The 15,900-nt window shown below is 42.2% G+C and overlaps 1 protein-coding gene across 1 annotated transcript in view; it reads left to right on the forward strand.

Moving 5' to 3' along the window:
* Window positions 1-15,900, forward strand: part of LOC139767104 (uncharacterized) — a 415,796-nt gene that overhangs the window by 318,672 nt on the left and 81,224 nt on the right. Inside the window, 1 exon segment of the mRNA XM_071696092.1 lies at window positions 274-470. Within this exon segment, the coding sequence (XP_071552193.1) occupies window positions 274-470 (197 nt within the window).

Consider the following 15,900-nt stretch of genomic DNA (forward strand, 5'->3'; position numbering starts at 1 on the left):
GTGTATACATTGTGTATGGGGGTGGGTTGGGCCATTTCTTTCGTCTCTTTCCTTGCGCTACCTCGCAAACGCGGGAGACAGTGACAAAGCAAAATAATAATAATAAAAAAAATATGTGAAAATATTAAGCACTCTTTATCCTATATTCATGGTTTGTAATTTTTCATGAAATTTCTAACTCTTAAAACGATGGTATTGATATACAAGAAATAGCATACTTTGTCAGTAGTATGTATCATTCTTCCATAGGTTTAACACTTCTTTCTCCCATAGGTTTTACATTTTTACAAAGCCAGTGGACGAAGAAGAAGTTCCTGACTATCGTCAGATTATTAAAGAGCCAATGGACCTGGAGACGATGATGACAAAGATCGACCAACATAAGTATGTCTGTGCTCAGGAGTTTCTCCGTGATATTGACCTCATTTGCACAAATGCTCTTGAGTACAACCCAGATCGTAACCCAGAAGGTATGTTGTGGGGGTCTGTCTGTCACTTTTTAGAGTGCATAGATTTTTTGATGTACACACATTTTTCCTTTGGAAGAAGACTTCTGTAATTATCTGATGACAATGCTCTAGCAGATATTACATTTTCTATATGTTTGGACCACCCCAGCCGTGTAGATACACATCTGCTTAGGTAACCCTACCACTAGTATGTATAAAGACTGAGATTTCCCACCACAGATTCAGGTGGTAGGGGAACCTTTTAGGTGCCAAATGCTCTCAAGTCTGCTTTCTTATTAAGGATTTCTGTTGGCTATGTTGGTTGGATGGGCCACATTGAGTGTTATAAAAATAGGTGAATGGTTAAAGAACAGTTTATGTAGTGTGCTCTAAGTGTTCCATGTTTGCAGTTGTGGTTTACAAAGTCATTTCTGGTGATGTTAACTGCTGAGGGTTGTGTGTTGGGAGTGTGGTTGGTTGGGTTTATATGTTTAGGATGTTAAAAGGATGCAGTTAGCTTATAAGATTACCATTAGGATTTTAGGTCTGTTTGTTTAGCATTGGAGGATGACTATCTTTCTGTCTATATCTCTGACACCTGTTCCAATTGGAACTCCCTCAAAGGGGTGGCCTCGGTAACAGAGTCTCCATAACTAAAGGACTCTAGTGCTCCTTATCCTTTAGTGCCTCACCCTTAACAGGCCACTGGTAGATGGCAAGTCTAGCGGTGTTTACAGAGGCTCCCTACGTAATGTTCCGAATGACTACTTTCATCTAATGCTCTTACCTTCTAGTTCTACCCAGTGCTCCTGCCTAATGTTCCTACTTCTATCTGCTGCTCATACCATTTTGCCAAAAGGCAGGGCTAGTGCATAGTGCTCACTGCAAGAAAATCTAGAGTTACGAAGAATGAGCTGCGTGAGTTAAGTCTTTACAAGTGCTATGAAGACTAGGAGAGATTATGTATTTGTGGACAGAATGCCATTAGTCCACATGTTAGTGAGGCAGAAAGAAAACAGGCACTGAAATCTCCACATAGATGGGTGTTGTGTATGTTGGCCAGGTTCTGTAGTTTTTAATGTATCTTCAAGGGCATGTAATGTGGAGTGGTATGTAGATACTGGGGATGTTGGGGTTAATACTTTTATGGATCATATTTCAGGGGTGTGTTGTGGTAAATAACAGTTATGAGTCCTCCATGTTGTCAGTCTTGTATTAGGGTTGTGTATCTGGAGAGTTAGGAGGGTAGATGTGGATATAAGTCTGGTTTCTTAGATGAGGATTTTGTGTATGTTGTGTTCTTAGAGTAGGTTGTGTACTTTTATTTTTCCCTCTGGTATTGAGTTGTAGGATATTTAATATGTGGTTGGGATTACATGGAGAAGTGGGGTTTGTGAGGAAAGAGGTCGTGTATTTAGTGCTTTTATTTGTTAGGTTTTTGCCTGGTAATGTGATGGTATGGGAGGGGGATGGCCCAATCCAGCGTCGACATTTCAGCGCTGCCATTTCAGCACCAGGCCATTTCAGTGTCAGACTATTCAGCACCACTGTTTCAGTGACACCATGAAATATGGAAACAAAGGATCGATTTATCTTATGAAAATAATTGTTGAAACAAAATATTTATTTTGAACAGTGATTTAATTTTTGGTCTTCATACAAAACAAATACATTAATATATTGATGTATTTTCCTGGGAAATTATATGGGAGGGTTTTGATTGAGAGGGTGGAGGCATGTACAGAGCATCAAATTGGTGAAGAGCAGTGTAGTTTCAGAAGTGGCAGAGGATGTGTGGATCAAGTGTTTGCTTTGAAGAATGTATGTGAGAAATACTTAGAAAAACAAAAGTATTGGTATGTGGCATTTATGGATGTGGAGAAGGCATATGATAGAGTTGATAGAGATGCTCTGTGGAAGGTTTTAAGAGTACATGGTGTGGGAGGTAAGTTGCTAGAAGCATTGATAAGTTTTTATCGAGGATGTAAGGCATGTGTACAAGTAGGAAGAGAGGAAAGTGATTGGTTCCCTGTGAATGTTGGTTTGTGACAGGGGTGCATGATGTCTCCATGGTTGTTTAATTCATTTATGGATGGGCTTGTTAGGGAGGTGAATGCAAGAGTTTTGGAGAGAGGGGCGAGATTGCTGTTGATGAGAGGGCTTGGGAAGTGAGTCAGTTGTTGTTTGCTGATGATACAGTGCTGGTGGCTGATTCGGTTGAGAAACTGCAGAAGCTGGTGGCTGAGTTTGGTAATGTATGTGAAGGAAGATCGCTGAGAGTAAATGTGAATAAGAGCAAGGTTATTAGTAGGTTCAGTAGGGTTGAGGGACAAGCCAATTGGGAGGTAAGTTTGAATGGAGAACTGGAGGAAGTTAAATGTTTTAGATATCTGAGAGTGGATTTGGCAGTGGATGGAACCATTGAAGCAGAAGTGAGTCACAGGGTGGGGGAGGGGGCGAAGGTTCTGAGAGAGTTGAAGAATGTGTGGAAGACGAGAACGTTACCTCGGAAAGCAAAGATGGGTATGTTTGAAGGAATAGTGGTTCCAACAATGATATATGGTTGCAAGATGTGGGCTAAAGATAGGGTTGTGTGGAGGAGGGTGGATGGATGTGTTGGAAACGAAATGTTTGAGGACAATATGTGGTGTGAGGTGGTTTGATCGAGTAAGTAATGAAAGGGTAAGAGAGATGTGTGGTAATAAAAAGAGTGTGGTTGAGAGAGCAGAAGAGGGTGTATTGAAATGGTTTGGTCACATGGAGAGAATGAGAGGAAAGATTGACAAAGAGTATATATGTGTCAGAGATGGAGGGAACGAAGAGAAGCGGGAGGATGGAAGGATGGAGTGAAAAAGATTATGAGCGATCGGGGCCTGAACATACAGGAGGGTGAAAGGCGTGCAAGGAATAGAGTGAATTGGAATGATGTGGTATACTGGGGTTGATGTGCTGTCAATGGATTGAACCAGGGCATGTGAAGCATCTGGGGTAAACCATGGAAAGTTTTGTGGGGCCTGGATGTAGAAAGGGAGCTGTGGTTTCGATGCATTACACATGACAGCTAGAGACTGAGTGTGAACAAATTTGGACTTTTGTCTTTTCCTAGCGCTTCCTCAAAGTGGGGATGCTATTTCATGTGTGATAGGGTGGCTAAAGGAATGAATATAGGCAGCAAGTATGAATGTGTACATGTGTATATATGTATATGTGTCTGTGTTTATAGGTATGTATATGTGCATGTGTAGGTGTGTATGTATATTCATGTGTATGTGGATGGGTTGGGCCATTCTTTCATCAGTTTCCTTGTGCTACCTCACTAACACGGGAGACAGCAACAAAGTATAATAATATGATAATTTTTGTTCCTCATTCAGAACAAGTATATTGTTTTTGTATAAATTCTCACTTTCTCTTTATTTGTTTATGTTTATTTATTTATTTTGAACAATGATTTACTGAATTACAATCATTTATTCAAAGAATCATACGTATTTAAGAGTTAGTCTTGCATAATTAAGAATTATGAAAAACATGATTTATTCAATTAATCACACATTCTTTCATATGTTTATCTATATTTCAGTAATTTGGGTTGAGACTCTTTCATGATTGCAAATGCTGGATGGCATCAGATCGTGCATTTGGTACCATATCCTTAATCATTTCATTCTCATATAGGCTGCACTCTGCTTATTCTGTAAGAGTGCATATGATATGGAGTGCACACCCTCATGTTTCTTGACAATGATGGTATAGACTTGATAAAGTAAATGGGGTGCAATCGTAAATGTTCCATCGACGCACCAGATGTTTGAAGTTGCTAGTGTTCCAACCAGCTCTCTCTTCCAAAGATAATGATTCTTTCCTGGCTCATTCCTCTATCCATCAAACAAATATTTTCCTGTTTCTTTAGAGGACATATACATCCTGTATTTGTGAGGCAATTCTAACTCTAGAATGGATCTTGGGCTTTCAGGAACTTGATTGACTTCATTCTGTTTTCACTGAATGATTTTATGCATTGCTTGCCTATTTGGTAATTGTGCAATGCCAGCTTGAGACATATTTTTTATGAACTTGTTAATGATAATGCTTGGATGTTCACACGTCTTCTCAGCTTGATGTCTTGCATCTGTTTCTGTCTTTTCTACCGTAACTGCTATTGCAGATGGGGATGGTTATGTTCATTAATCTTCTCAGTTACTGTTACTTCTAATGTATATATTCTGGCTTTCTTCCATCTTCAAGGCATCACCAAAACTTAACATCATTCTCCGTTTTACTTAATTTGTCAAATCAATAAAGATATACCTCATGATAGAATTTCTCTCTTCCTCTCTTGCTTTGTACTGTTTGTGCCATGGATTAAAGTTTGAAGTATAAGGAATGTAGGTATCTGGCATTAGCTCCAAAAGTGAACTATACAGAAGTGAGTGGGTGAGGAGCAGCAGGTAGCATTACCCACACCTGGCTGGTGTGGCTCCCTCACTTGGTCTACTGGTGATAAGTGGGACTGCCCTCACCTCACATCTGCCAGCTTCCAATTCACCACTGGTTTAGTAGTTACGGTCAGCCAACTGCTTGTTATGGTGAAGGAATTAACATTAAGGTTATTCATGGAGGAAACGCAATATTTGGACAGGTACATCTCTATTTTTAGTGAAGGATATAAATGACCAGAAAGTGAACAAAATGGACCTGACCAGCACTGAAATGGCCTGATGCTGCATTGGCGGTGCTGAATTGTACCTTACTCTTTGCGAGGATAGTGTGGGTGTTTCTATCCGGTTGGTTTGTGTATGCATTTCCAGAGCTCTGAGTTGCCCTTTATGAGTAGGAATGATACTTGGTATACTTTATGGAGAGGAAGGATACTTGTATGCCATTTCCCATGTCAGCAAGGTAAGTCCAGGGACAGACAAAGGAAAGGCTTTATTCCTTCAGTTTCATTCTCTAACTGTCATGTGTAATGCAGTGAAACCAATCCCTTATTCACAGCTAGGAACCACAGACTTTTTCATGGTTTTCCACAGTAACTCCTGTATACCATATTGCTCAAATTCACTCTCTTCCATGCAGGGCTTTTAACGCCCTGTATGTTTAGGCCTCGAGCACTTATAAGCTTATTTACCCCATCCTTCCACTTCCAATTGGGTCTTTCTCATCTTCATGTCCTCTGCACTTGAGACACATGTTTCATCTCTGTAAGTGTTTCCTTACTCAGTCTCTCCATGTGTCCAAACCATTTTCAGCAAAGGTCCCTTAACCATACTCTTATTACCACACCCGTCTCTAGCCCTCCCATTTCTTACATGATTAACCATCCTCAGTGTTGCCCTCAGACATTTGATTTCCAACATATCTAACCTGTTAACAACATCGTCATATGTAGCCCATGACTTGCATCCATACACCATCAGCAGTAGAATGTTTTCAAACAGGAGCATTTTCATTCTTCTACATAGTGATCTCTCTTCCATACATTTTTCGATGTTCCCAAAACCTACACCCATATATATGTTTTATTCATTTATTTTATTTATTATGCTTTGTCGCTGTCTCCCGCGTTTGCGAGGTAGCGCAAGGAAACAGACGAAAGAAATGGCCCAACCCACCCCCATACACATGTATATACATACACGTCCACACACTCAAATATGCATACCTATACATCTCAATGTACACATATATATACACACACAGACATATACATATATACCCATGTACATAATTCATACTGTCTGCCCTTATTCATTCCCATTGCCACCCCGCCACACATAAAATAACAACCCCCTCCCCCCTCATGTGCGCGAGGTAGCACTAGGAAAAGACAACAAAGGCCACATTCATACACACTCAGTCTCTAGCTGTCATGTAATAATGCACCGAAAACACAGCCTTTCCACATCCAGGCCCCACAGAACTTTCCATGGTTTACCCCGGATGCTTCACATGCCCTGGTTCAATCCATTGACGGCATGTCGACCCCGGTATACCACATCGTTCCAGTTCACTCTATTCCTTGCATGCCTTTCACCCTCCTGCATGTTCAGGCCCCGATCACTCAAAATCCTTTTCACTCCATCTTTCCACCTCCAATTTGGTCTCCCACTTCTCCTCGTTACCTCCACCTCTGACACATATATCCTCTTGGTCAATCTTTCCTCACTCATTTTCTCCATGTGACCAAACCATTTCAAAACACCCTCTTCTGCTCTCTCAACCACACTCTTTGTTACCACACATCTCTCTTACCCTTTCATTACTTACTCGATCAAACCACCTCACATCGCAAATTGTCCTCAAACATCTCATTTCCAGCACATCCACCCTCCTCTGCACAACTCTATCCATAGCTCACGCCTCACAACCATTTAACATTGTTGGAACCACTATTCCTTCAAACACACCCATTTTTGCTTTCCAAGATAACGTTCTTGACTTCCATACATTTTTCAACGCTCCCAGAACTTTCACCCCCTCCCCCACTCTATGATTCACTTCCACTTCCATGGTTCCATCCGCTGCCAAATCCACTCCCAGATATCTTAAACACTTTACTTCCTCCAGTTTTTCTCCATTCAAACTTACCACCCAATTGACTTGACCCTCAACCCTACTATACCTAATAACCTTGCTCTTATTCACATTTACTCTCAGCTTTCTTCTTTCACGCACTTTACCAAACTCAGTCACCAGCTTCTGCAGTTTCTCACCGGAATCAGCCACCAGCGCTGTATCATCAGCGAACAACAACTGACTCACTTTCCAAGCTCTCTCATCCACAACAGACTGCATGCTTGCCCCTCTTTCCAAAACTCTTGCATTCACCTCCCTAACAACCCATCCATAAACAAATTAAACAACCATGGAGACATCACACACCCCTGCCGCAAACCACCATTCACTGAGAACCAATCACTTTCCACTCTTCCTACTCGTACACATGCCTTACATCCTCGATAAAAACTTTTCACTGCTTCTAACGACTTGCCTCCCACACCATATATTCTTAATACCTTCCACAGAGCATCTTTATCAACTCTATCATATTCCTTCTCCAGATCCATAAATGCTCCATACAAATTCATTTGCTTTTCTAAGTATTTCTCACATACATTCTTCAAAGCAAACACCTGATCCACATATCCTCTACCACTTCTGAAACCACACTCCTTTTCCCCAGTCTGATGCTCTGCACATGCCTTCACCCTGTCAATCAATACCCTCCCATATAATTTCCCAGGAATACTCAACAAACATGCCTCTGTAATTTGAGCGCTCACTTTTATCCCCTTTGCCTTTGCCTTTCTATACTTATATATATACATACACGTCCACACACACAAATATACATACCTACACAGCTTTCCATGGTTTACCCCAGACGCTTCACATGCCCTGATTCAATCCACTGACAGCACGTCAACCCCGGTATACCACATCGATCCAATTCACACTATTCCTTGCCCTCCTTTCACCCTCCTGCATGTTCAGGCCCCAATCACACAAAATCTTTTTCACTCCATCTTTCCACCTCCAATTTGGTCTCTCACTCATTCTCTCCATGTGCCCAAACCATTTCAAAACACCCTCTTCTGCTCTCTCAACCACGCTCTTTTTATTTCCACACATCTCTCTTACCCTTACGTTACTTACTCGATCAAACTACCTCACACCACACATTGTCCTCAAACATCTCATTTCCAGCACATCCATCCTCCTGCGCACAACTCTATCCATAGCCCACGCCTTGCAACCATACAGCATTGTTGGAACCACTACTCCTTCAAACATACCCATTTTTGCTTTCCGAGATAATGCTCTCGACTTCCAAACATTCTTCAAGGCTCCCAGAATTTTCGCCCCCTCCCCCACCCTATGATTCACTTCCGCTTCCATGGTTCCATACGCTGCCAGATCCACTCCCAGATATCTAAAACACTTCACTTCCTCCAGCTTTCCTCCATTCAAACTTACCTCCCAATTGACTTGACCCTCAACCCTACTGTACCTAATAACCTTGCTCTTATTCACATTTACTCTTAACTTTCTTCTTTCACACACTTTACCAAACTTAGTCACCAGCTTCTGCAGTTTCTTACATGAATCACCCACCAGCGCTGTATCATCAGCGAACAACAACTGACTCACTTCCCAAGCTCTCTCATCCACAACAGACTGCATACTTGCCCCTTTTTCCAAAACTCTTGCATTCACCTCCCTAACAACCCCATCCATAAACAAATTAAACAACCATGGAGGCATCACACACCCCTGCCGCAAACCTACATTCACTGAAAACCAATCACTTTCCTCTCTTCCTTCACGTACACATGCCTTACATCCTCAATAAAAACTTTTCACTGCTTCTAACAACTTGCCTCCCTCGATAAAAACTTTTCACTGCTTCTAACAACTTGCCTCCCACACCATATATTCTTAATACCTTCCACAGAGCATCTCTATCAACTCTATCATATGCCTTCTCCAGATCCATAAATGCTACATACAAATCCATTTGCTTTTCTAAGTATTTCTCATATACATTCTTCAAAGCAAACACTTGATCCACACATCCTCTACCACTTCTGAAACCACACTGCTCTTCCCCAATCTGATGCTCTGTACATGCCTTCACCCTCTCAATCAATACCTTCCCATATAATTTACCAGGAATACTCAACAAACTTATACCTCTGTAATTTGAGCACTCACTCTTATCCCCTTTGCCTTTGTACAATGGCACTATGCACGCATTCCGCCAATCCTCAGGCACCTCACCATGAGTCATACATATATTAAATAACCTTACCAACCAGTCAATAATACAGTCACCCCCTTATTTAATAAATTCCACTGCAATACCATCCAAACCTGCTGCCTTGCTGGCTTTCATCTTCCACAAAGCTTTTACTACCTCTTCTCTGTTTACCAAATCATTTTCCCTAACCCTCTCACTTTGCACACCACCTCAACCAAAACACCCTATATCTGCCACTCTATCATCAAACACATTCAACAAACCTTCAAAATACTCACTCCATCTCCTTCTCACATCACCACTACTTGTTATCACCTCCCCACTTGTGCCCTTCACTGAAGTTCCCATTTGCTCCCTTGTCTTACTCACTTTATTTACCTGCCTCCAGAACATCTTTTTATTCTCCCTAAGATTTAATGATACTCTCTCACCCCAACTCTCATTTGCCCTCTTTTTCATATATATCAAACACACACACACATATATATATTTTTTTTTTTTTATACTTTGTCGCTGTCTCCCGCATTTGCAAGGTAGCGCAAGGAAACAGTCGAAAGAAATGGCCCAACCCCCCCCCCCCATACGCATGTATATACATACGTCCACACACGCAAATATACATACCTACACAGCTTTCCATGGTTTACCCCAGACGCTTCACATGCCTTGATTCAATCCACTGACAGCACGTCAACCCTGGTATACCACATCGCTCCAATTCACTCTATTCCTTGCCCTCCTTTCACCCTCCTGCATGTTCAGGCCCTGATCACACAAAATCTTTTTCACTCCATCTTTCCACCTCCAATTTGGTCTCCCTCTTCTCCTTGCTCCCTCCACCTCCGACACATATATCCTCTTGGTCAATCTTTCCTCACTCATCCTCTCCATGTGCCCAAACCACTTCAAAACACCCTCTTCTGCTCTCTCAACCACGCTCTTTTTATTTCCACACATCTCTCTTACCCTTACGTTACTCACTCGATCAAACCACCTCACACCACACATTGTCCTCAAACATCTCATTTCCAGCACATCCATCCTCCTGCGCACAACTCTATCCATAGCCCACGCCTCGCAACCATACAACATTGTTGGAACCACTATTCCTTCAAACATACCCATTTTTGCTTTCCGAGATAATGTTCTCGACTTCCACACATTCTTCAAGGCCCCCAGAATTTTCGCCCCCTACCCCACCCTATGATCCACTTCCGCTTCCATGGTTCCATCCGCTGCCAGATCCACTCCCAGATATCTAAAACACTTCACTTCCTCCAGTTTTTCTCCATTCAAACTCACCTCCCAATTGACTTGACCCTCAACCCTACTGTACCTAATAACCTTGCTCTTATTCACATTTACTCTTAACTTTCTTCTTCCACACACTTTACCAAACTCAGTCACCAGCTTCTGCAGTTTCTCACATGAATCAGCCACCAGCGCTGTATCATCACCGAACAACAACTGACTCACTTCCCAAGCTCTCTCATCCCCAACAGACTTCATACTTGCCCCTCTTTCCAAAACTCTTGCATTTACCTCCCTAACAACCCCATCCATAAACAAATTAAACAACCATGGAGACATCACACACCCCTGCCGCAAACCTACATTCACTGAGAACCAATCACTTTCCTCTCTTCCTACACGTACACATGCCTTACATCCTCGATAAAAACTTTTCACTGCTTCTAACAACTTTCCTCCCACACCATATATTCTTAATACCTTCCACAGAGCATCTCTATCAACTCTATCACATGCCTTCTCCAGATCCATAAATGCTACATACAAATCCATTTGCTTTTCTAAGTATTTCTCACATACATTCTTCAAAGCAAACACCTGATCCACACATCCTCTACCACTTCTGAAACCACACTGCTCTTCCCCAATCTGATGCTCTGTACATGCCTTCACCCTCTCAATCAATACCCTCCCTTATAATTTACCAGGAATACTCAACAAACTTATACCTCTGTAATTTGAGCACTCACTCTTATCCCCTTTGCCTTTGTACAATGGCACTATGCACGCATTCCGCCAATCCTCAGGCACCTCACCATGAGTCATACATACATTAAATAACCTTACCAACCAGTCAACAATACAGTCACCCCCTTTTTTAATAAATTCCACTGCAATACCATCCAAACCTGCTGCCTTGCCGGCTTTCATCTTCCGCAAAGCTTTCACTACCTCTTCTCTGTTTACCAAATCATTTTCCCTAACCCTCTCACTTTGCACACCACCTCGACCAAAACACCCTATATCTGCCACTCTATCATCAAACACATTCAACAAACCTTCAAAATACTCACTCCATCTCCTTCTCACATCACCACTACTTGTTATCACCTCCCCATTTGCGCCCTTCACTGAAGTTCCCATTTGCTCCCTTGTCTTACGCACTTTATTTACCTCCTTCCAGAACATCTTTTTATTCTCCCTAAAATTTAATGATACTCTCTCACCCCAACTCTCATTTGCCCTTTTTTTCACCTCTTGCACCTTTCTCTTGACCTCCTGTCTCTTTCTTTTATACATCTCCCACTCAATTGCATTTTTCCCTGCAAAAATCGTCCAAATGCCTCTCTCTTCTCTTTCACTAATACTCTTACTTCTTCATCCCACCACTCACTACCCTTTCTAATCAACCCACCTTCCACTCTTCTCATGCCACAAGCATCTTTTGCGCAATCCATCACTGATTCCCTAAATACATCCCATTCCTCCCCCACTCCCCGTGCTTCCATTGTTCTCACCTTTTTCCATTCTGTACTCAGTCTCTCCTGGTACTTCCTCACACAGGTCTCCTTCTCAAGCTCACTTGCTCTCACCACCCTCTTCACCCCAAGTGTTTTGGGAGCAGCTGAATGAGTGTGTTAGTGGTTTTGATGCACGAGACTGGGTTATAGTGATGGGTGATTTGAATGCAAAGGTGAGTAATGTGGCAGTTGAGGGAATAATTGGTATACATGGGGTGTTCAGTGTTGTAAATGGAAATGGTGAAGAGCTTGTAGATTTATGTGCTGAAAAAGGACTGATGATTGGGAATACCTGGTTTAAAAAGCGAGATATACATAAGTATACTTATGTAAGTAGGAGAGATGGCCAGAGAGCGTTATTGGATTACGTGTTAATTGACAGGCGTGCGAAAGAGAGACTTTTGGATGTTAATGTGCTGAGAGGTGCAACTGGAGGGATGTCTGATCATTATCTTGTGGAGGCTAAGGTGAAGATTTGTATGGGTTTTCAGAAAAGAAGATATATATATATATATATATATATATATATATATATATATATATATATATATATATATATATATATATATATATATATTTAATTTGTTTATGGATGGGGTGGTTAGGGAGGTGAATGCAAGAGTTTTGGAAAGAGGGGCAAGTATGAAGTCTGTTGGGGATGAGAGAGCTTGGGAAGTGAGTCAGTTGTTGTTCGCTGATGATACAGCGCTGGTGGCTGATTCATGTGAGAAACTGCAGAAGCTGGTGACTGAGTTTGGTAAAGTGTGTGAAAGAAGAAAGTTAAAAGTAAATGTGAATAAGAGCAAGGTTATTAGGTACAGTAGGGTTGAGGGTCAAGTCAATTGGGAGGTGAGTTTGAATGGAGAAAAACTGGAGGAAGTGAAGTGTTTTAGATATCTGGGAGTGGATCTGGCAGCGGATGGAACCATGGAAGCGGAAGTGGATCATAGGGTGGGGGAGGGGGCGAAAATTCTGGGAGCCTTGAAGAATGTGTGGAAGTCGAGAACATTATCTCGGAAAGCAAAAATGGGTATGTTTGAAGGAATAGTGGTTCCAACAATGTTGTATGGTTGCGAGGCGTGGGCTATGGATAGAGTTGTGCGCAGGAGGATAGATGTGCTGGAAATGAGATGTTTGAGGACAATGTGTGGTGTGAGGTGGTTTGATCGAGTAAGTAACGTAAGGGTAAGAGAGATGTGTGGAAATAAAAAGAGCGTGGTTGAGAGAGCAGAAGAGGGTGTTTTGAAATGGTTCGGGCACATGGAGAGAATGAGTGAGGAAAGATTGACCAAGAGAATATATGTGTCGGAGGTGGAGGGAACGAGGAGAAGAGGGAGACCAAATTGGAGGTGGAAAGATGGAGTGAAAAAGATTTTGTGTGATCGGGGCCTGAACATGCAGGAGGGTGAAAGGAGGGCAAGGAATAGAGTGAATTGGAGCGATGTGGTATACCGGGGTTGACGTGCTGTCAGTGGATTGAATCAAGGCATGTGAAGCGTCTGGGGTAAACCATGGAAAGCTGTGTAGGTATGTGTATTTGCGTGTGTGGACGTATGTATATACATGTGTATGGGGGTGGGTTGGGCCATTTCTTTCGTCTGTTTCCTTGCGCTACCTCACAAACGCGGGAGACAGCGACAGAGCAAAAAAAAATATATATATATATATATATATATATATATATATATATATATATATATATATATATATATATATATATGGAAGTAAGGGGAGTGGGGGAGGAATGGGATGTATTTAGGGAATCAGTGATGGATTGCGCAAAAGATGCTTGTGGCATGAGAAGAGTGGGAGGTGGGTTGATTAGAAAGGGTAGTGAGTGGTGGGATGAAGAAGTAAGAGTATTAGTGAAAGAGAAGAGAGAGGCATTTGGACAATTTTTGCAGGGAAAAAATGCAATTGAGTGGGAGATGTATGAAAGAAAGAGACAGGAGGTCAAGAGAAAGGTGCAAGAGGTGAAAAAAAGGGCAAATGAGAGTTGGGGTGAGAGAGTATCATTAAATTTTAGGGAGAATAAAAAGATGTTCTGGAAGGAGATAAATAAAGTGCGTAAGACAAGGGAGCAAATGGGAACTTCAGTGAAGGGCGCAAATGGGGAGGTGATAACAAGTAGTGGTGATGTGAGAAGGAGATGGAGTGAGTATTTTGAAGGTTTGCTGAATGTGTTTGATGACAGAGTGGCAGATATAGGGTGTTTTGGTCGAGGTGGTGTGCAAAGTGAGAGGGTTAGGGAAAATGATTTGGTAAACAGAGAAGAGGTAGTAAAAGCTTTGCGGAAGATGAAAGCCGGCAAGGCAGCAGGTTTGGATGGTATTGCAGTGGAATTTATTAAAAAAGGGGGTGACTGTATTGTTGACTGGTTGGTAAGGTTATTTAATGTATGTATGACTCATGGTGAGGTGCCTGAGGATTGGCGGAATGCGTGCATAGTGCCATTGTACAAAGGCAAAGGGGATAAGAGTGAGTGCTCAAATTACAGAGGTATAAGTTTGTTGAGTATTCCTGGTAAACTATATGGGAGGATATTGATTGAGAGGGTGAAGGCATGTACAGAGCATCAGATTGGGGAAGAGCAGTGTGGTTTCAGAAGTGGTAGAGGATGTGTGGATCAGGTGTTTGCTTTGAAGAATGTATGTGAGAAATACTTAGAAAAGCAAATGGATTTGTATGTAGCATTTATGGATCTGGAGAAGGCATATGATAAGAGTTGATAGAGATGCTCTGTGGAAGGTATTAAGAATATATGGTGTGGGAGGCAAGTTGTTAGAAGCAGTGAAAAGTTTTTATCGAGGATGTAAGGCATGTGTACGTGTAGGAAGAGAGGAAAGGGATTGGTTCTCAGTGAATGTAGGTTTGCGGCAGGGGTGTGTGATGTCTCCATGGTTGTTTAATTTGTTTATGGATAGGGTTGTTAGAGAGGTGAATGCAAGAGTTTTGGAAAGAGGGGCAAGTATGAAGTCTGTTGGGGATGAGAGAGCTTGGGAAGTGAGTCAGTTGTTGTTCACTGATGATACAGCGCTGATGGCTGATTCATGTGAGAAACTGCAGAAGCTGGTGACTGAGTTTGGTAAAGTGTGTGAAAGAAGAAAGTTAAGAGTAAATGTGAATAAGAGCAAGGTTATTAGGTACAGTAGGGTTGAGGGTCAAGTCAATTGGGAGGTGAGTTTGAATGGAGAAAAACTGGAGGAAGTGAAGTGTTTTAGATATCTGGGAGTGGATCTGGCAGCGGATGGAACCATGGAAGCGGAAGTGGATCATAGGGTGGGGGAGGGGGCGAAAATTCTGGGAGCCTTGAAGAATGTGTGGAAGTCGAGAACATTATCTCGGAAAGCAAAAATGGGTATGTTTGAAAGAATAGTGGTTCCAACAATGTTGTATGGTTGCGAGGCGTGGGCTGTGGATAGAGTTGTGCGCAGGAGGTTGGATGTGCTGGAAATGAGATGTATGAGGACAATGTGTGGTGTGAGGTGGTTTGATCGAGTAAGTAACGTAAGGGTAAGAGAGATGTGTGGAAATAAAAAGAGCGTGGTTGAGAGAGCAGAAGAGGGTGTTTTGAAATGGTTTGGGCACATGGAGAGAATGAGTGAGGAAAGATTGACCAAGAGGATATATGTGTCGGAGGTGGAGGGAACGAGGAGAAGAGGGAGACCAAATTGGAGGTGGAAAGATGGAGTGAAAAAGATTTTGTGTGATCGGGGCCTGAACATGCAGGAGGGTGAAAGGAGGGCAAGGAATAGAGTGAATTGGAGCGATGTGGTATACCGGGGTTGACGTGCTGTCAGCGGATTGAATCAGGGCATGTGAGGCGTCTGGGATAAACCATGGAAAGCTGTGTAGGTATGTATATTTGCGTGTGTGGACGTATGTATATACATATGTATGGGGGTGGGTTGGGCCA

The sequence above is a fragment of the Panulirus ornatus genome, chromosome 4 (assembly GCF_036320965.1).
Source record: "Panulirus ornatus isolate Po-2019 chromosome 4, ASM3632096v1, whole genome shotgun sequence".
NCBI classification, from domain to species: Eukaryota; Metazoa; Arthropoda; class Malacostraca; order Decapoda; family Palinuridae; genus Panulirus; species Panulirus ornatus.